Raw genomic sequence first — 19,895 nt, 5'->3', positions numbered from 1 at the left:
CACATAGCCTGGCCTATCCTGAAAGCTAGAGCTGTGTCCCAAATGACGCAATATACACTATGTAGTCAACCGTGTGTATGAACTTTATACGTTTATGTTGTTTTTCAACATCGGAGTCTGATAGCCCATCCCCCTCCACTACGTTATTAAAGCTGCGACAGTTGAGAGTGCATGAAGTGTCCAACGTTCCACACTTTGTTTTGTTTTTTCGGTTAAATAAGTGCATCATCCGGGTACTTAAAGTGCACTTTTTCTTTTTAGAATTTTCAGTGTGAACTGTGAACGCACTACTTGTACTATTTATACTACAAAATGGCTTAGAATAGTGCATAAGTGCGCGATTTGGGACGCACCGTAGGTGATGTGCCACAAACATTACACCAAACGGAATTGCAAAAAAATCTAATTTAAAAAATAATACATTTTAAAGCATAATTATAATGCAAAAATGTAATTAAAAAAAATATTCTTAAAATAACTGAGAAATTACCATCATTCTCAATGGTGATTCTAATTAGATCCTCATTGCTGTTGTAAAATTATTTCTCACATTATTCAATCAAAAATACAGACATTTAAAAACTGTTTTAAAAAAGCAGCAACACTACTATGATGCATAAATACTTTAAATAAATAAAAATATATATTTTTGTGCATAAAAAAATGTGATTGTTTTGCCATTTTACAACAGCAATGAGTACCTATTTTCTAAATAATTTCATTTCTCTCTCTCTATATATATATATATATATATATATATATATATTATATATGTATATTATTATATAATATATCATATATTTTATACATATATATGTACATATTATATATGTACACACACGCACTCACACACTATATATATATATATATATATATATATATATATATAAAATATACAGTGATAGTTTTTTATTAAAATCTTAACATAAAATATATCATGTATATTAAATTATGTATGAATATTTAAATATTAAATTATAATAATTGTCTAAAAGTCTCAATGATTCTCAATGGTGATTCGAATTAGATCCTCACTGTTAAAATGTATTTGACATTTTTACAGTAATTAGAATTGCGGAGAAAAATGTGTTTAATTGTCACAATTTAAAAAATCTTAATGGTCCTAAAAAGGTCTCATTTCACCAAGCAAAAAAAAAAAAGTTTTCCTATTGATTTTGGGTGAAATTTGACACGGTCTTGACAGGTTTCTGGAGATTCACACAAACAGCCCAGATGCTTTTTTTTAACGCACTGCTTTACTCACCAAGGGTAGCTGCACAGGATCTTTTTGAGGAACAGAGAGGCACTTTGGGACACATTTTGGTAGAGCTTACTGAGGTCAAACTTGGCTGCCTGGATTCTGGCCTCTGTCTCAGCAGGGTCATTCTCTGTAAACGGCAGTCTCCCACTGAGCCTGAATGGTGTACAGCATGACAAAAGCTTCAGGTTACACACTAGAATAGCATTTATGTCAAACAGAATCACAGACACTGACAGCTCACAAGCTCCAGAGAGCTTCTGGAATGTGAAATTGTAACGATTCAAATGCTCCCGCTGACATAAGATTGCTAACTAAATTGGAGGTAACACAGAAAGCACCACACAGCAAAACTGGACATTTAAAGTCAACATAAAATCAAAATAGACTTTGTTTACTTTCCAAGACAGAGTTGCAGTGGACAGCACTCACATGATATAAGTCAATATGCCAATGCTCCAGATGTCAGCTGGTGGACCCACCACATCTCCTTTCAACATCTCAGGGGCTTTCAGTAACCAGCAGAGATTACAAACACATTAGTAAGTGTACAGAAATGCACAATTACTTAAACGAGAAGGAATGGGATACCATGGGAATATCTAACAAAGAACAACTATACAATATTTTTAAAGGATTACGAATATGATGCAAATAAATAATGTTTGTTGACGTTTGTAACACGACCACGATTCAGAGTGGTTGCTAGAGGAGAAGTAGTTAACTAGTGACTCTCTGATTTTCTTTTATATCAGCGAGAAAATATTACAATATATGAAACAATATGTGCAGAAATGTTGTCTTACACATATAATCCAGTGTTCCAATGGGTGGGCTGAACTGCTTCAGGAACAGCGGATTGAAGGTCTGCGCACTACCAAAATCAATAATCTTAACCACATTCATGTAAGTGACAATGATATTCTCTGGTTTGATATCCAGATGCAGTATTCTCCGGCTGTGCAGGTAGTCCAGACCCTGAAGTATCTGTACTATATATGCCACCACGTCATCCTCTGAGTATCGAAACCTAGGAAGGGAGATAAACAAAGTGTTTCACAATTTGTATTATGTTCACAACCCCCATACAAGTACCCCGTGCACCATCAAAGTCAAGTGTTTGTGTAGTAGCACACAATGGAAAAGGTGTTGGGGAAGGATTGAAAAGCGGCGACATGAGGACCTAAAGAAGCACGCAGCAGTTTCTGACCTGTCGATCAGACTATAGAGCAGCTCTTTCCCTGAGCAGCACTCAGAGATGAGCACCAGGTAGCGTGGGGTGACGTAGGCCTCATGCAGAGCCATGACCTTCTCGTGGTGGAGGGACTTCAGTATGTCATACTCCTGTAACACGGCCTGCTTGCTCTCAGGCTCATACGGCACAATCTTGGCCATGTACAGGTTACCGGTGGCGTTTTCCCGACACTCTCTGATCACGCCAAAACGACCTCTGTGGGGAAGAAAATGCATGATGATCAATGGCTGTCATCTTTCTTATAATAATAAACTTATTTTTGCAAAAAAAACCTGTTGCTTAAAAAAGGTGCTATTTGGTTTGATAATCTGTAATATAGTGCAAAACATATATATCTTGTCCAAGTGTCCAAATATTTTAAGGGGGCAGGATACAAAAGAACTGAATTAGTTAAAAAAATACAGACAGACCGTCAGAAAGAATATATATTCTATTTAAGAATAATTAATAATATACATACACACACATATATATATATATATATATATATATATATATATAATAATACATTTACATATAATACATATTAATTATTATAAGAAACACATATATATATATATATATATATATATATATATATATATATATACTGTATACTAATTTATATATATAAATTAAATTAACACTGAACTCCAAAATTTGAAACAACAATTACATCAAAAGCTGATTTGTATGATGATACATGAGGATCTTGAATGTTAACTATGAAGTAGTTAACTATTAAGTGTAGGTATAATGATCCTTTAGTCATGTCTTTTCACTTAGGGAAGCCTGGGATTAAAAAATAAAATAAAATAAGCATTTCTGAATACACTGAACAGAAATATAACTCTAAACGACTCCAAAACATGGAAACAGCAGTTACATCAAAAGCTGATTTACATGATGACAGACAGAAGGCAATTATTTATAATGTATTCTAGTACAGCATTTATCATGCGGATTACTTACAGCTACTTTTGTATTTGATGTTGCAAAAAAAAAGCTATTGTGAGACACTAGTATAAGGTAATATAAAAGTGATCAGTCATTGCACTTTACCTTGCTTTCTCATCCATGAATGTGTAAGGTTTCTGGGGGACACCCTGCCTTAGGGTCAAGTCTCCAGGTTTTCCTATAGGGGTCCTGCGCCCTGTAGGAGTGATGCGTCCAGATGGAGTGGCTCGTCCACTAGGGGTCATACGATTGGGTGTGCCAGTACCCTCCCCTACGGGACTCAGACTTGTAACTAACACCACGGGTGGTGACAGGGCAGGAGAAGGCGTGTTTGGGATGACTGGCGTCACATGTGCTGTGGTGGCGGCCGGGGCATACATAGGCAATGAGGAGATAGGCTTGCCGATAGCGGGTGGAGGGGACAGTAGTGGAGGTGGGGACATTGGAGGAGACACCACATTGACAGGAGTCTGAGGTTTGGGCAGAACGACAGGCGGTGAGGGTTTGGCAGGAGGAGGGTGAGCAAGGGAGGGTTTGGCCACAGTGATGTTCAGAGTGGTCTTCGCTTTGGCAGGAGTAGGAGTACCGGGAGGTGGAGTTCGGACATCAGGCGCAGTGCGATGACTCGGGGGAAGGGCAGCAGGGGAAGGTGTAGTAGCTGACGCAGGAGGAGACACAGGCTTTACCGGCTGGGCTGTAGAGGGCGCTGAAGTAGTCAGTTTTACTGCAGCAGGCTTCATTGCAGGTAAAGACATGGTAGATGTTACTACTGCTGGTGCAGGAGCCGGAGCTGACGAAAGCGTTTTGACAACAACTGTTCCACTGGACTTTTGAGGTGCTGCAGAAAAGACTTTGAATTTGAATAACGAAGAAGCATAGACGCATAGTCCCATTCAAAATTATATTACATTACACTACTGTACTGGTCAAAAGTTTGAAATGAGTACGATTTGTTTTGTTTTTTTGGAAAGAAGTCTCTTTATGCTCACCCAGGTGACACTTGGTGATCAAAAATAGTAATATAGTGAAAATATTGTCATAATTTGTTTTATATTTGAATATATTTTACAGTAAAGCTGAATTTTCAGCATCATTGCTCCAGTCTTCAGTTACATGATCCTTCAGAAATCATTCTAATATGCTGATTTGCTGCTCAAATAACATTTCCTTCTATTGCAAATTTTTAAAACAGTTGCTGCTTAATGTTTTTGTGGAAACCATGATATTTGTTTTAAGATTGTTTGATGAATATAACAATATCAAAGTCTTTACTGTCAATTTCAATCAATTTAATGCATCCTAGCTGAGAAAGTATTAATTTATTTTAAATAATAAAAAACAGTAGTGTATATAATGTTATATTATCATTTAAATAGGTGGATAAAACATTTTGTAGTTGACATCAAAGCCATCAATCTAATTAAACTACAATATTTTAGTTCAAATTCATTGTCATGTGGTAGAAGCTAGAGAAATTTGGTAGTTTTTGTGGAATTTTTTTTTTATCCTAAAATGGTAAAAGAAAATACAACCCCAAATACATTGAATATGGGTTCACTTGCAACGAATATGTTAAATATATTGTGGTGTTTAGTGAATTATTAGCTCCTGACAGCATTCAACAGTTGGAAATCACTGATCTAGACAAAACTTTTGTGCACCTGTTGAGTCCAGGACCACTTTTTCAGACAAGTTGCTGTAAGGTCCCTGGCCAGCCTTGTTCACACAGGCAACTCTGAACCTGTATGTGGCACCAGTTGGAAGGTCCATGACGTTGTAGTAACAGTCAGCCACACCTGTGGCTACTATCAGCCAGTTAGTCTCACCTGTAGGAAAATAAATATTGTAAAGAAGAAGAATTGGTTGCAATACCCATCCTTTTCCAAAAGAGGGCAGTAGAAGGAGAGATAACTGTCTTTCCTCTACATTCACCACCATTTTTTAAAAATGTTTACATATGAAATAAACTAATAGTAAGAAAAAAATTATAATTTGGGAAATCAATGGATTTTAAGAGTGGAGCAAAACAGTATTATCATTATGAAACATTAATGAAACATTACAGTACAAACCCCAATCTAAATCATCAACCAAAGCAAGATGAATAAAGAAAGATGTCCACTAACCCTCTTTCTTCCTCTCCAGAGAGTAGGTGCATGGTGCCGTGGTGTCTGAGGGTCTCCACACAACCAGGGCTGTGTTTTTATATTTCTGAGGAACCTCAGGGGTCCCAGGACTATTAGGCAGACCTACAGAATAATATTCAGTTTTTACTACTAGAAATTCTTATTTGGTTGATCTGTCTTGACAAATATTACTACCATTCAAAATGTTGTTGTCAGTAGTTTTTGTAATCCTTTAATTCAGTAAGAATATTAAATTGATCAAAAGGGACAGTAAATATATTTGTAATGTTACAAAACATTTATAAATATTTGTAAATGCTGTTCTTTTGATATGAATCAAATAACATTGAGTTTTTTCTTTTTGTTTTATGATATCATAATAGACACATAAATGCACTAAACACAGAAAAACTGTGTCCGGTGAGGCAACTACATGATATTTGCCCCTCTGCTTGCAAGTCACCTTTCCATATTAATCAGCTCTGAAGCACAAAAAGAAGTGAATAATTTATGACCTGCTGTTAGGAGAAAATGGCTTTGCAAAATAAGCAGTGCTCACGATTTTAGAAAGCCAATGGCATTTCTGTTCTCAAGGCAAAAAGAGCTCCTTCCTGAGTCTAGCTGTGAGCTATGCACTAACTCTTAAAAAATAAATTAAACTGTTCTTTCACTGTGTCCCACTTTCATCTCTGTTCTAGCCTTTACTTTTCTGAGAAATTCTGGAACGGTACTTCTCTTCTTATTCCCTCCTTAAAGGGATAGTTCACTTTGAAATAAAATTTTGGTATGTTTTAGCTTACCTGAAGTGCATCCAAGATGTAGGTGTCTTTGTCTCCGCAGTAGTTTAAATTTTGATATTTTTAGGTCAAACCGTTCTTGTCTGTCAGTCATATAATGCAGGTATATAGGTACCGTCTCCAAAAGCATGCAGAGAAAAATCCAAATAAAAAAATTCCCCATTATAAGTGCACATTGATGACCTAAGACACGAAACAAGTGGTTTGTGTGATAAAACGAACAGTATTTATATAGTTTTTATCTCTTTTACACAACGACGTCCAAGTGATCTGTTTACTTAGTCTGCGTAAGCGCCGTAAAGCGCCGGAATGCTCCGGAAGTGGTCTCCCGGATGAGTTTGCGCGAGCTTATGTAAATGTGTTTTTTTACATCGGTTTAAACATCCCGGATAAGCGCAAACTAGTACCATTTCTATTAGCCGTCCTACCTACAATCTCTGTTCTGTGCATAGGTTCTGGTGTAAACAATGAGTGACGTACACGCGCGAGAGATCACTTCCGGCGCTCTATGGCGCTTGCGCAGACTAAGTAAACAGATCAGATGGACGTCGTTGTGTAAAAGAGATAAAAACGATATAAATACTGTTCGTTTTATCACACAAACCGCTTGTTTCGTGTCTTAGGCCATCAATGTGCACTTACGATGGGGAATTTTTTTATTTGGACTTTTCTCTGCATGCTATTAGAGACATCTCTGCATGCTTTTGGAGACGGTACCTATATACCTGCATTATATGACTGACAGACAAGAACGGTTTGACCTAAAAATATCAAAATTGAAACTATTGCGGAGACAAAGACACCTACATCTTGGATGCATTTCAGGTAAGCTAAAACATACCAAAATTTAATTTCAAAGTGAACTATCCCTTTAAGGGGTTTTCACACTGACAGAGCTATTATTGCTGCAAAGTGACTGGATCTCATTCGCTTTCAAAGAGAGATCTGAGGCTACTTCACTATGGCAATGTAACGTGAGCGTGTCCAGTGACATGTCAAAGTTGAGAAAACTAATGTGTAAAAACTGATGCATGCAACTTACGAGCAAGGGACACAACACATGAGCTGGTGACAGAGGCCAGTGCGTTTGAAGCCACACATTCATAAAGGCCTGCATCTTTCTTGGTGGTCTTCATTATCATCAGCAGCTGTCTCCCATCAGGGCAGGATATCATGTTCATCCTTGGATCAATCTCAAGTGGTTTCTTATCTGAGAATACACAAAGTTGAAAAGCAAAAATGTTAGTTGAGAACTTTAACTTTTTCCAAAATCATAATCTTAAAGTTATCATAATCCCATGTTCTCTAATGCTTATGTTGACATTTTAGACTTTGGTGGTGTTACTTTGAGATGGAAAGACAGATATTTAGCCAAAAAACAGGTTTGGTTATGTCAGCACAAGGACTATTAAGGCCTCTAGGATCTGTGGTTTTGCACAGTACAGATCCTGATTAAATGCATACTGTATATTTCTTGGTATAATGTTCTTAATTGTTTTATAATTATTGTTTCATATATATAAAACAATTAAGAATATTATACCAAGAAATATAAAGTATGCATTTAATAATCTTTTAGTATGAAATGAAAGACTGAAAGACACTATGCTAACAGTGAACAAAATCTTTACAGAAGTGAGACAATACACTTACAATATAGCACAGTTATTTTATAATCAGCTGTTAAGCATATTGTACTCAATTTAGGTCAGATTCTATTATCTTTAGTCCCATCAAAGCTAATATTAAAATTTGAATCAGACCTTTCATCCATGAGATGTGTGGGTGAGGGCTGCCAGCAGGGAGGCAGCTGAGAGTGACAGGATCTCCCTCCAAGAGAACGTGGTCCCTCAATTTGATATGGAACACAGGAGGGAAATCTAATCGTTGAGAGAATCAGTGAAAAAGTAAGACAGGCACTATAATTTATCTCCAACAGCTGTGCCAAAGCAAGTCTATATGCATAATTGATTCATTGATGATATATGTAAATGTTTATGACAAAGCAGGAAGTCATCAAACAGATGTCTCTTTTTGCGCAGACGTTACAGTGAAATACGCAAATAAAACAAACGGATGTTAGAATATGAATATACCAGATGTTAGACTTGTGTACTGGCGAGAGCGGAGAGAGCCATTTTCCCTAGCAATGGAAGCTGGTATGTCTGGTTGTGAAACTGTCTTTTCCCTTTTTCCCCTTGTCAAGCCCCAGCGGTCCCACCGTGATCTACGCTCAATATCTGCACCTGGGAAAGAAAAATTGTGGTCTTTAAACTTCAAAGAGAATTGACAACCACATGAAAGAGTTAATGTAATAAGAACATTAACCAGGAAAAACTGGCATACTTTTAACAGCTGATTCTGATTGGATGCTTGACATGGAATCGAGAGATTCTGATGAGGTTCCTTTCCCTGACTGGACAGCCAGTTGGTTCTGTGGGACACCCATCCTCTTCAGACTGCCCCCCTCGGAGGTGGAACGACGCATTTTGGTAAATATAGGTGTCCTCTTGAGCTCCGTCTTGCCTTCATTGTCTTCTTTCCTGTCCTCAGAGTGGCTCCTAATCCTTGTGGATAAGCTTGCCATGGTACTGCCAATCTTCTTGCGTATCGCAAGGATAGGTGACTCCGAAGGTGCTTTGGACTCAGGCTCTGGGGGAGGCTCAGGACCTCCATCCAACCTCACCATTTCAATCTCCTTCTTTTCTTGGGATCCCCTCCGTCCCAGTGCCCAGGACAGACGTCGCCTGGGTGCTGAAGCCTCCTCCTCTTTGAGCTTCTCCTCCTGCCTCTCCACTGATGGGGTCCTTTTCAAGCGCATGGAGAGTCTCCTCATAAATCCAGGGTCCTTCTCTGCCTCACGGAGATCCTGAACTGATTTAGACTTTTCCTCTAACCTCCTTGGCACAAACTCTAAAGGAGCACCAATTGGCCCTGGGCGATACATTTCTTCTGCAGTTTCAGGAGCAACAGTGGTGGGCTTTTCTTCAGTCTTCTGAAAAGAGAAACGTTTGAGACTACGAGTGAGAGAGGACTCGCGCTTTTTGAAACGAGCTTCAAAGACCTCCTCAGATGCAAGGTCCTGGATGTTGGTTCCAGGAGATGGCTCTCGCTTAGGGGAAGCACGAGTGGGAGTCTTAGGAGGACTTGGCTCTTTGGGAGGGTGTTCTGTTGAGGCAACCCGAGAAAAGACTGCAGCATGTTCAGTAGTTTGATGAAGATCTGATTTGGATGAAGAAGCTGATAAAAGTGTTGGTTCAGAGATGTGTCTGGAAATGGGTGCATAGACTGGAACCGATGATGGGGTGGACATTGGTGAAGGTGTGGGGACAGGAACAGGATCAGCTTGGCTAGATGCCTGGACAGATGGTACCATGATGGTCTGCATGATACTGGCATATGCAGACATCCTACCATCTGGGAGCACTGTACGTGCAGGGGGAGATGGGGTCACATAAGTTGAGACGACACTGTGGGGGCTAGGAGTTGGGGCAGCTGTTGGGGTCACCATGATTGAGCTGGTGGAAATGATCTCTGGAGACTTTGTTGATGCCTTTACATATTCCTCAACTTCTTTAACCTCAATCTTTGGAGCAAGAGGCTCCATTTCTTTCTCTGGCTCTTTATCCTCTATTTCTTTATCTTCCTCTTCTTCGATTGTTTCCTCTGCTACTGGGGTCTTCTGCTTAATTTCAGCAACTTTTTCAGACTCTTTACTGGGTTCCTCTAACTTGCTCTGGTCCTTCTCTTGTGCATCAGTCTCCCAAGATTTCTGATCAACACTTCTGACTTTATCTGCATTAGTCTTTGACACAACAATGACTTCTTCGGATTTACTGTCCTTGTAGACTGCTGGCTCTTTTTCCTCAATTTTCTCCATCTCATGTCTCTCTGGTTCTGGCGTATGAATTTTTGGGGTGATGGGGCGTGAATCCTTGACAGGCTCTGTGAGAGCAGACATAGATATAGCTTGCTGCAGCCGCCTCTCCTCTATTTGTGCCAGTGGGATCTCTAGAGGTGCTCCAATCCGTCTGTGCAATGGCATGGGCTCTGAATCACCCTGGCTGAAGGAAGCACTTTTGCGGAGTATCTTGGTCTTTGGGGTGTCATCTCTAGGTGACTCACTGGATGCTGCTCTAACAAGTGGAGGGTTACCTAGGCGAGACCCCCTCACAAAACGCTTCTCATCCCCCATACCTAATGTCTCCAGCAATGGGCCTCTTAATCCGCTCATCTTGTTGTCAACAGAGCCACCCCTGAGAAGTCTCTGCCTCATCAGTTCTAATTTCAGGGCATAGTCTTCCTGGCTCAGCTTTGCAGCTCCTGGGCTTGGGCTTCTCCTTGGAATCTCCATAGATACTGACTTTTGTAGAATTCTACTTCCATCGGCTGGGCTTTCTTCAGTGCCCTCCTCTGGTTTAATGTGGAGCTGTAGGGCACTGTCAGCTGAGCTACCTCTGCGCAACTCTCCTCTGCGACGTGCTCCCTCTGGCTCATCTGACTCCATGCTTGAACCTCTGCGCATTGGTCTCTTGGCCTGTTCTGCCCTTTTGGCCAGTTCTGCTGGTTCTTCATCAGATGATCCTTTTTCATCTTCTTGCGTTGACCTCTTTCTGGCTCTACCCCTAGCGACTGCATCTCCACCCTCTCTCTCTGACGTCTCCACTTCCATCGGCTCTGACTTCTGATGGATTGAAGCAGGCCTCTCAGCATTTCCGTTTGGTCTACCTGTCATTTCATCATCCCCAACAATTTCAGTCAGTGACATTCTAGATCCTGAGAATTCAGTGTTGAGGGGCATTGGGATAAAAGGCAGCTCATCAATGTCTTCATCCGAATCTGAAGATGATGAAGGTGGTGGTGAGCTTTGTTTCAGATGTCGTGGAACAGCAATGGAAATATGGCTGGAGGAGTCATCCAGTAACTCAGGTATAGACCTCATGACCATCTTAGATTTATAGCTGATAAGAGATCGCTAAAAGAGATGTGAACATTGTTACAACGACATACGGAAAGAATCTATAATGTTCTAAGTGCTGAAAAGTCACTAATGTTATCTTACCTGCCATTTTCTTCTAGACAAAAACTTTTTAAGGTGCTCTGTGCTGATGCTCTTACCCTTATTCAGGGTCTAAAAGAAAGAAATATGTATTTAAAAATGACAAAGTAAACAACTGTTTCCATAAGAGCTACAGAGAGGAAATCCTTGGTTCTGAAATGTTCGCAACTTAAATTGGTAAATGGACTGGTAAATGGACTGCATTTATATAGCGCTTTCACAAACCCAATGGCCACCAAAGCGCTTTACAATATTGCCTCACATTCACCCATTCACTCACTCATTCATACACCGACGGCGGTGTCAGCCATGCAAGGCGATCCAGCTCGTCGGGAGCAGCTGGGGTTAGGTGTCTTGCTCAAGGACACCTCGACACTTGGTCAGGTGGAACCGGGGATTGAACCACCAACCTTCCGGTTTGTAGAAAATCTACATGAACCACTGAGCCACTGTCGCCCCAAATTAACTTCAAGTGGCATATAAAGTATGTTGTACTAACTTAAATAACGCATTTGGATAGCTATGGGTTTCTGTTGTTACCTTGAACCAGGGGTGCCGAAGACATTCATTAGCATCGGGTCTCCTGCAGATAAAACAACATTAAACAAATTGGCAGTTAACACAAAGTGCTCTTAGCAGTGGAAACTATTTTCTTGACAATACGTTTTCAACAGGAGCATGGTGCAGCAAATAAGCCCTGTGGATTCCACTTACAATCTATCAGCCACCAGCAGTTTGATGACGAATCCCTTTGCTTCATGGCAGAGGTCGGTAAACATGCTTTCTTCAAAAGCCACGTTATAGTTTCTGATGTTGAGAACAGAGCTGCGGTCATTTTCTCCAGCAAAAGGAGAAACTCCAGTGAGACTGCAAAACAAAATTATTTGATGAAGTCTAGCAGAAGATACTGGTATTAGTGATGAATATTCTAGGTAAATATATAATATAATAATTTTAAATTATATAAATAATTTTATTATAGAGATATTTGACATAACCCTACCACAAGTATGTTAGAACTCCAATAGGCCTGTAAGAAAAAAGTGTCAAATTGTGAGAAAGACACTTATGTATTCATGACACTTTAGAGGCTGCATACAGATTTGTTCAAGAGCTGTTTTGTGAAAGAGGGACCAGGTGCATTACCAGATGTCCGTTGCCTTGGAGACGGGTGTCTGGTTAACAATCTCTGGGGCGACAAATTCTGGAGTGCCATATTTGCAGTACTGTGCCTCATCAGGCGTGAACTTTACAGCATTTCCAAAATCACATATGCGGATCTGGTCACTAGTAGGGTCTGCCATAAGGATGTTATCAGGCTGAGCGGAAATATAGAGGATTCTAGTCAACACATTGGTTCCTTACTGTGATTATTTTATTATTGCTTACTTATAGAAGGAAATTGTGATGACAGCAAATTACATAATGCTTACCTTGATGTCTAGATAAACTATGTCAAGCTGATGAAGATAGCTAAGACCCTCCAACAGCTGCCTCACGCTGGATCGGATCTGCAGTAAACAATTCAGAGAATTTCTATAGGGTCAGGCCAATGTGATGAGTGTGCCTAAACTGTCTGAGTAAATCTAAAGCTTCTTTCATCTGTGAAATAAAGTAATATATTCCTTATCATCAAGATAACTAGAGGATGCAAAGATAAATTACCCAGGACAAACCACATGTGGCAAACTGTAACAGAATAGTCTGTTCACACTCACACATTTGAAACTTTAATGGTCACTTTGAAACTTTTATGGTCACTTTGAAAGATCAAATTGGTTCACTCACCTCTGACTCCATTATTGTTGATTTCTTTGTAAGCCTTTCGAGAAGCTCCTCATGGCATCTTTACAGATTGTCAAAGACAACAGAGTGATGGGGAAACGCTTGTGAACAACTCATCATCCTTACACCATTGGTGATTGATGGGTGTACAACAAGTGTGATTGTGCAAGACTGGATGTGAGATAGTACATAAAGTGTGGTCTGAAAATTCACTATTGAAAATGCTTCTATTTTACATACCATTTAATCATAAATTATATTAAATTCATAATAACTTAAGTTCAGTGTTAAACTGAAACATGGGTTAGTATTTGGTTTATTCTTCTGTGACCATGAAATAGTGCAGAATCTTAAATATTTCTTATGTTTACACGCTTTTGCAAAACATTCTCGCTCCCAACTCGTCACATATTGACACTTGGCCAGGACCCCTCTGCGTTTATATATATATAAATAATGAACTTAAACTTAAACATGGTTTTCTGGCCAGTGATCCCTAAAGCTCTCAGAGATGATAACAAGGATACAGCTCTGTAATGATGATAACAGCATTCTTCTTCTCGAAGGCGTCGTGAAAGTAGAGGATCCTCTCATGGTCTAGATGAGACAGGATGTTCAGCTCTTTCAGAGCGGACGCCTTCCGTTTAGCACGAGCGGAAATAAACTTGGCTGCATATTCCATCTTTCCTGCCTTCTGTATCACCCGCTTCACATATGAGAACGCCCCTCTAAGGAAAGAACATTTCTCATCAAACCATAGAAAATAAGAACATTTGTCTGGGGAAAGAGTGAATAGTGGTTTATTCATTGTTTTAACAGGTGGTAACAGTAAACTAACTGATAATCAGATTGAGCAAGTGAAAAGATAGTGTCAAAGCAAATATCTTTACCTCTATTTTTGTCTTTCTGCTGATGAATTATATTTGTTTATATTTACCAAATGTAATAAATAGTAAAAGATTTGGGCCTAAATTGTACAAAAACTATCAATTCTAATATAGTTTGCAATTAGCATGTTGCCAAGCTTTTTTTTGGTGAAAGAAATTAATACTTTAATTCAGCAAAGACGCATTAAATGAATCAACTGACAGAAATGTATTTATGTCATTAGTACTGCCATGTACTGTATTTCTCACGGTTTCCACAAAAATATTAAGCAGTAGTTCTTAATTGTGATGATAACACAAAAATGTTTCTAGAGTATCAAATCAGCATATTAGAATAATCATGTGACACTGAAGAGTGAAGACTGGTGTAATGACGCTGAAAATTCAGCTTTGCCATCACATGAATAAAATACAGAAAATTGTAATAATATTTCACAATATTACTGTTTTAGTGTATTATGGATCTAATGAATGCAGTCTTGGTTGAAAAAGACTTCTTTCAAAAACACAAAAAAACACACTTGAACATTTAAATGACCCCAAACTTTTGAAAGGTAGTTTATGTAATGTTAGACTAAACATTTTTCTCAATACTTTTCAGTGAATGCATAAAATCTATATTTATTATGAACATTTTCTGTTCACCATCTGAGGTCAATGTTGCCAAAAGGTCTACAAAGAGCACTCCTACGATGCCTTGACATCCTTTTAGAGCAGAAAGCTCACTAGGTTTTGGAAGAGAGTGTGTAGCGCTGTAGCATGTGTCAGTTTGCAGCGGGTGCATGTCTTAATAGAACGGTGGCAGTCGGCCATGAAGATTATAATTAAAGCACAGAGAAAGCGACAGCATGCAGAGCAGAGATACTGAGCCACAAAGGCTGCACTCCTCTCCGCCCAGTCGAGCGCTCGGTGTACAATTGTGTCTAACAAATAACCCTCTCTTTAAAATGTGGCTTTGACCATATTATACTGAACCATTTCAAAGACGCAAATCTTAACTAGATCAAAACTAAAATGGTTTAAGGAGTATGATGACTAGATCTGTCAATTTAATTGCATGATATAATGATTCATTAATAGCATATAATAAACATTTTGAAAACCAAATTCAAATATTGTAAATATTCGTGTGTCGCGTTTTTTAACGGTAAGAAAACAAAGATGCCCTAACGCCATAACCCCCTCATGGAAAAAGCACTTCTCAGGATCAACTAAATGCTGGATTTTTAAAAGAATGTGAAATATGTAAAGTTCACGGCATAGTCTCTTTAAAATACGTTTACTTCCGTTTTACACACTGGTCTGTTATTGTAGGGACATCAACATTACATATTCACGCCCCTAAACATGACGCGGAACAAAACAAACTGTGATTGCTTGCTTTACATGTCAGTCAGACGGCCTCTGGGCGGTCCTTGGCCAATGAATGCTGCAATGCGAGACTACTCAATACATAACCTGTACAAACCTTATTAAGAAGTGCAAGGATCCCATATTTGAAAAACATTAAACATTTCAAGGGCTTTTTGGCCTATTCTGATGCGGATGAATCATTCTTTGATTGTAGAGCATGAAATTGCATACTTCCAGACCAAAAGTGTATTTTTAATAATGTGCCAACCCTTTATCCGGCTGAAGCTTTATTAAACCTTAGACGTTTGTGATGAGTCAGAAGACCTGAGATCTGTTATCAGCGAGAGCTGATTGAGTCGGCTCTCTGAATTTCTAGGCCGACAGAGGAAATCATTAGAAATAAATGGTATATGTCCAAGTGAGGCTCTGGGCGGATGACTCACCTCCCAATTTCCTTGTGCACGTCATAGTAATCAGTGAGTCTCCGCATCTTTCTTAGGATGGACGCCTCATCCTCCATCGGGTCATCTTTCTTCACCTTGACTACACACAGAAAGTCAAGAAAACAAAACAAATCACAAAGACAATTTCTGAAAGCCAATAAAATTAATTGCTAAGCACAGGCTTATTCTCACTTTTTATTTTGTATTATTTCAACACATTCACTATATATATATATATATATATATATATATATATATATATATATATATATATATATATATATATATACACACATATATATATACACACATATTATATACAATTTGAATATCGTGCAAAAGTTTATTTATTTCAGTAATTCAACTTACAGTATAAGGGGAAACTAATATATTATATAGACTTATTACATGCAAAGTGAGATATGTCAAGCCTTTATTTGTTATAATTTTGATGATTATGTCTTACAGCTATGAAAACTTTTCCACAATATTCTAATTTTGAATATGGGGGTTTTCATAAGCTGTAAGCCATAATCATCAAAATTATAACAAATAAAGGCTTGACATATCTCACTTTGCATGAAATGAATCTATATAATATATTAGTTTCACCTTTTAAGATGAATTACTGAAATAAATGAATTAATGAATAAGTACTTTTTCGAGTTTCACCTGTGTGTATATATTATATATATCATATATATTCTTGCAAGTATGCATACAGTTTGTTAATTGGCTGAAAACTTAGTGGTATCTCTTGTTGTGCTTTGTTAACATTTTCTATTTATTGTGAAAAAATGTTAAACAATTTTATTTAATATTAACTGGAAATGGTTATTTAATATTGGGTAAATAACAAAACCTATTTGAAATTAATTCATTAATACAAATAAATTCAAGATACATCTGAATATTTCCAGATAATATTTTTAATGTATTATATTTTAATTCTTAGAAATAGAAATACAATCTCCTTCATTAATGGCAAAGTGCTCACCGGTGTGGACGGTCAGCTCAGCCTTGCAGGACACGGAGCCGGCCAGATTTTTAGCAGTGCAGGTGTACACTCCTGAGTCATCTGCTTGAGTGTTAAGCACCACTAGAGAACATTCATTGTCATCGTACACAAATGTGAAATGGCTGCTTTCGGACAGCAGGGTGTCTCCCTGAAAATCAGAGGGAAAAAAAGTGGAAAAGATTGACTAAGCAGCCATCCCACTGTTGTGATTTGAATTTGAAATGCATTTGTGTGGGTTTGAGGTGAACAGGGTAGTGAGGAATTAAACAGAAGGCAAAGCCCTGAGGCAGGAGATGGAATATCCAAAAGTATTATTCAAAGCATAAATTAGCATGATTTACAGGACATGATGATGCTCCCAGGAAGGTGATATGGCTAAAGGAAATATCAGACAGGCAGCATTAGTGAGAGATCAGCAGGAGGGAAAGAGGCTGACGTGGTTTGACTTCAAGATCTGGATGAAAGTCAGAACTCTCAGCTAAGCTGACTGCAACTGATTCGAGAACAACAAACCTCTACCACAGCATGAGAATCATGAAACAGCACGAACTTTTGGTTTTTTTGTTGCCGGAGTATCTGAGGCACGAGCTGTAAAGGCACGGCCCTTTTCTGGAAAGGGGGGAGGGGAACAGCAGCTCATTTGCATTTAAAGATACACACACGAAAACGTGTTTTTGCTTCTACCCAAAAAGGGGAGCTGAAACTGGATCACAAAACCAGTCACAAGTCGCATGGGTATATTTGTGGCAATTGCCAACAATACATTGTATGAGTAAAAATTATCGATTGTTCTTTTATGCCAAAAATCATTAGGATATTAAGTAAAGATCATGTACCATGAAGATATTTTGTAAATTTCCTACAGTAAATATATAAAACATATATTTTTGTGATTGAATGCAGCACAATCACAAACTAAAAATGGACAACTTAAAGGCGATTTTCTCAGTTTTGAATTTTTAGCACCCTCAGATTCCAGATTTTCAAAGAGTTGTATCTCGACCAAATATCGTCCTATCCTAACAAACCATACATCAATGGAAAGCTTATTTATTCAGCTTTGGATTGGTGTATAAATCTCAATTAAAAAAAAGTATCCATGTGACTGGTTTTGTGTTCCAGGGTCACATATTACATCTTGTAAAAACAGACATAATAAGTCCCCTTTAAATGGGATGTTTTTTCCTGTTATTTACATGCCTAGTTCGCAAACCGAGAGTTTGTTGAATATTATAGATTTTCACTGCCCCAAATCTTGATTTATTAAAATAAAGAAAAAAATTGAATAGACTATAAATCAACAAAAATTATGTTCTAATTAAATGGTGCATGCACTACAACAAAAGCACACACCTTGTACCAAAGGATGTCTGGGACAGGCTTTCCTTCAACCACCACCGCAAAACGAGGAGTCTCGCCTACATTCACATCCAGGTCTTCCATGATGGACTCAAAAGTTGGTGCCACTAGAGACAGAGAAATCAATGAGACTGAATATGTGCAATAACACAGATACCCATACAGTTTGTATTCTGAAAAAGGCAACATACCTGCCATTTCCAGGGTTAGGATGCAGGAGTCGCTGCCGTACTTGTTGCTGGCGACGCAAGTGAGCTGACCAGCATCACTGCTCTTTACCTTGTACAACTTCAGTGTATGCTGGTCATCATCAGGCATGCTCAACTCAAACAGACCCGGTCTGTTAGACAATGTCACTCCCCCTCTGAAAATATAATGCCACAATAACTTAACATGTAAACAACATCACATGTCCTTGCAAATGCAAAAGAATGGTGTAAATATGTTAGGTTATATGGCTATTAAATAGATGCAGGAAATAAAAGATCAATCAGAAGAATTCAGTATGCAAATAGGTATAAGATTGAAGACTAATCAGAATTTAATATGCAAATGTAGAACACTCCCTCAATGTCATTCAGGGGAGTGACGATTACTCTCACAGCTCTTACTAGCTGGCCTCAGTTACACAAACATACATTTCTTAAAATGTATAATGTTAAAAATTATGAAATAATAAGATTAATTTTTTGATTAGGGTTTGTTCAAAATCATAAAGGAATACAAATACAGTGCTGTCTTGATTATAGCATCAAATTATTAGCATAGGAAAAACTTGAACTGCATGTCTGTATAATATCAAGTTTGTTTAATATCTTTGTGTACTCTATAGATACAGAGGATTTGCAGCAATGCAAACAAGTCATATGCATTACTCTTGTGGTACTTTTATGCCTATTTTAAAGCTTACAGGTTTAAATTCCTACTTAATGCATGTAAAAGAGTAACTTGGGCATTCTTCTAAATATCTCCTTTGTATTAGAAGGAAGAAACAACATGAGCAAATGAGTAAATAATAACAATGTTCTTTTTTTGAGTGATTCCTCCCTTTCGATTTTGTATTTATCAACAGTTTCATAAGTTATTAATAAGTATTAGGCAAAACAAAAAAAGAATAAGTTCCATAATTGATTCAGTGCAATTCAAATGAATAAGTAGCTATCCTGTGTATCATGATTTGAAAGAGTGGAAAGGCAAGACTTTCTTTATCTATTTTAAAGCTTGCAAGTACATATTCACATTCACTTTTGTTGTATGTAAAACAGCAGCTCAGACATTCTGCTAAACATCCCCTTTTATGTTTGATGGAAGAAACAAGATGAAGGTGAGTAAATGATGACAAATTAAATTAGTCAATGATGTATCCCTTTAGATGTAGTTTTTATCAACAGTTTCATAACTTTAAAAAAAGTATCAGTTGCAAAATGATTCAATGCTAATCAAAATGCAAAATACCTCTTCCAAGTGACCGATGCATTGACATGGTTGAGAGTGACTGTGATGCTTAAGGGCTGCTTTTCCACCATATACACAATGTCCGGCTTGTCAATGATTACAGGAGCCTCCTGGATGTACGGACCTGCAGACAGAGAGATAAAAGCCAGGCTCCTGCAGTAACT

At 38.1% G+C, this 19,895-nt stretch overlaps 1 protein-coding gene across 2 annotated transcripts in view; it reads right to left on the bottom strand.

Moving 5' to 3' along the window:
• The window catches only part of spegb (striated muscle enriched protein kinase b), a 79,864-nt gene that overhangs the window by 2,752 nt on the left and 57,217 nt on the right, over positions 1-19,895 (bottom strand). For both annotated transcript variants that reach the window (XM_079619550.1, XM_079619551.1), the window contains exons 17-40: positions 19,732-19,855; positions 18,468-18,640; positions 18,271-18,383; positions 16,897-17,065; positions 15,900-15,999; positions 13,744-13,944; positions 13,220-13,277; positions 12,865-12,942; positions 12,578-12,750; positions 12,435-12,461; positions 12,146-12,298; positions 11,972-12,014; positions 11,435-11,503; positions 8,719-11,347; positions 8,469-8,618; positions 8,136-8,252; positions 7,415-7,582; positions 5,576-5,698; positions 5,111-5,275; positions 3,555-4,287; positions 2,469-2,708; positions 2,065-2,288; positions 1,691-1,766; positions 1,265-1,414 (exon numbers count right to left, since the gene is read on the bottom strand). In XM_079619550.1, coding sequence (XP_079475676.1) covers positions 1,265-1,414; positions 1,691-1,766; positions 2,065-2,288; positions 2,469-2,708; positions 3,555-4,287; positions 5,111-5,275; positions 5,576-5,698; positions 7,415-7,582; positions 8,136-8,252; positions 8,469-8,618; positions 8,719-11,347; positions 11,435-11,503; positions 11,972-12,014; positions 12,146-12,298; positions 12,435-12,461; positions 12,578-12,750; positions 12,865-12,942; positions 13,220-13,277; positions 13,744-13,944; positions 15,900-15,999; positions 16,897-17,065; positions 18,271-18,383; positions 18,468-18,640; positions 19,732-19,855 — 6,256 coding nt within the window. The remainder of the gene's footprint in view (positions 1-1,264; positions 1,415-1,690; positions 1,767-2,064; positions 2,289-2,468; positions 2,709-3,554; positions 4,288-5,110; positions 5,276-5,575; positions 5,699-7,414; positions 7,583-8,135; positions 8,253-8,468; positions 8,619-8,718; positions 11,348-11,434; positions 11,504-11,971; positions 12,015-12,145; positions 12,299-12,434; positions 12,462-12,577; positions 12,751-12,864; positions 12,943-13,219; positions 13,278-13,743; positions 13,945-15,899; positions 16,000-16,896; positions 17,066-18,270; positions 18,384-18,467; positions 18,641-19,731; positions 19,856-19,895) is intronic.

The sequence above is a fragment of the Phoxinus phoxinus genome (genome assembly GCF_949152265.1).
Source record: "Phoxinus phoxinus genome assembly, chromosome: 7".
Lineage (NCBI taxonomy): Eukaryota > Metazoa > Chordata > Actinopteri > Cypriniformes > Leuciscidae > Phoxinus > Phoxinus phoxinus.
Note: the sequence above shows the minus strand (reverse complement) of the source record. Positions and strands in the feature narration are given on the sequence as shown.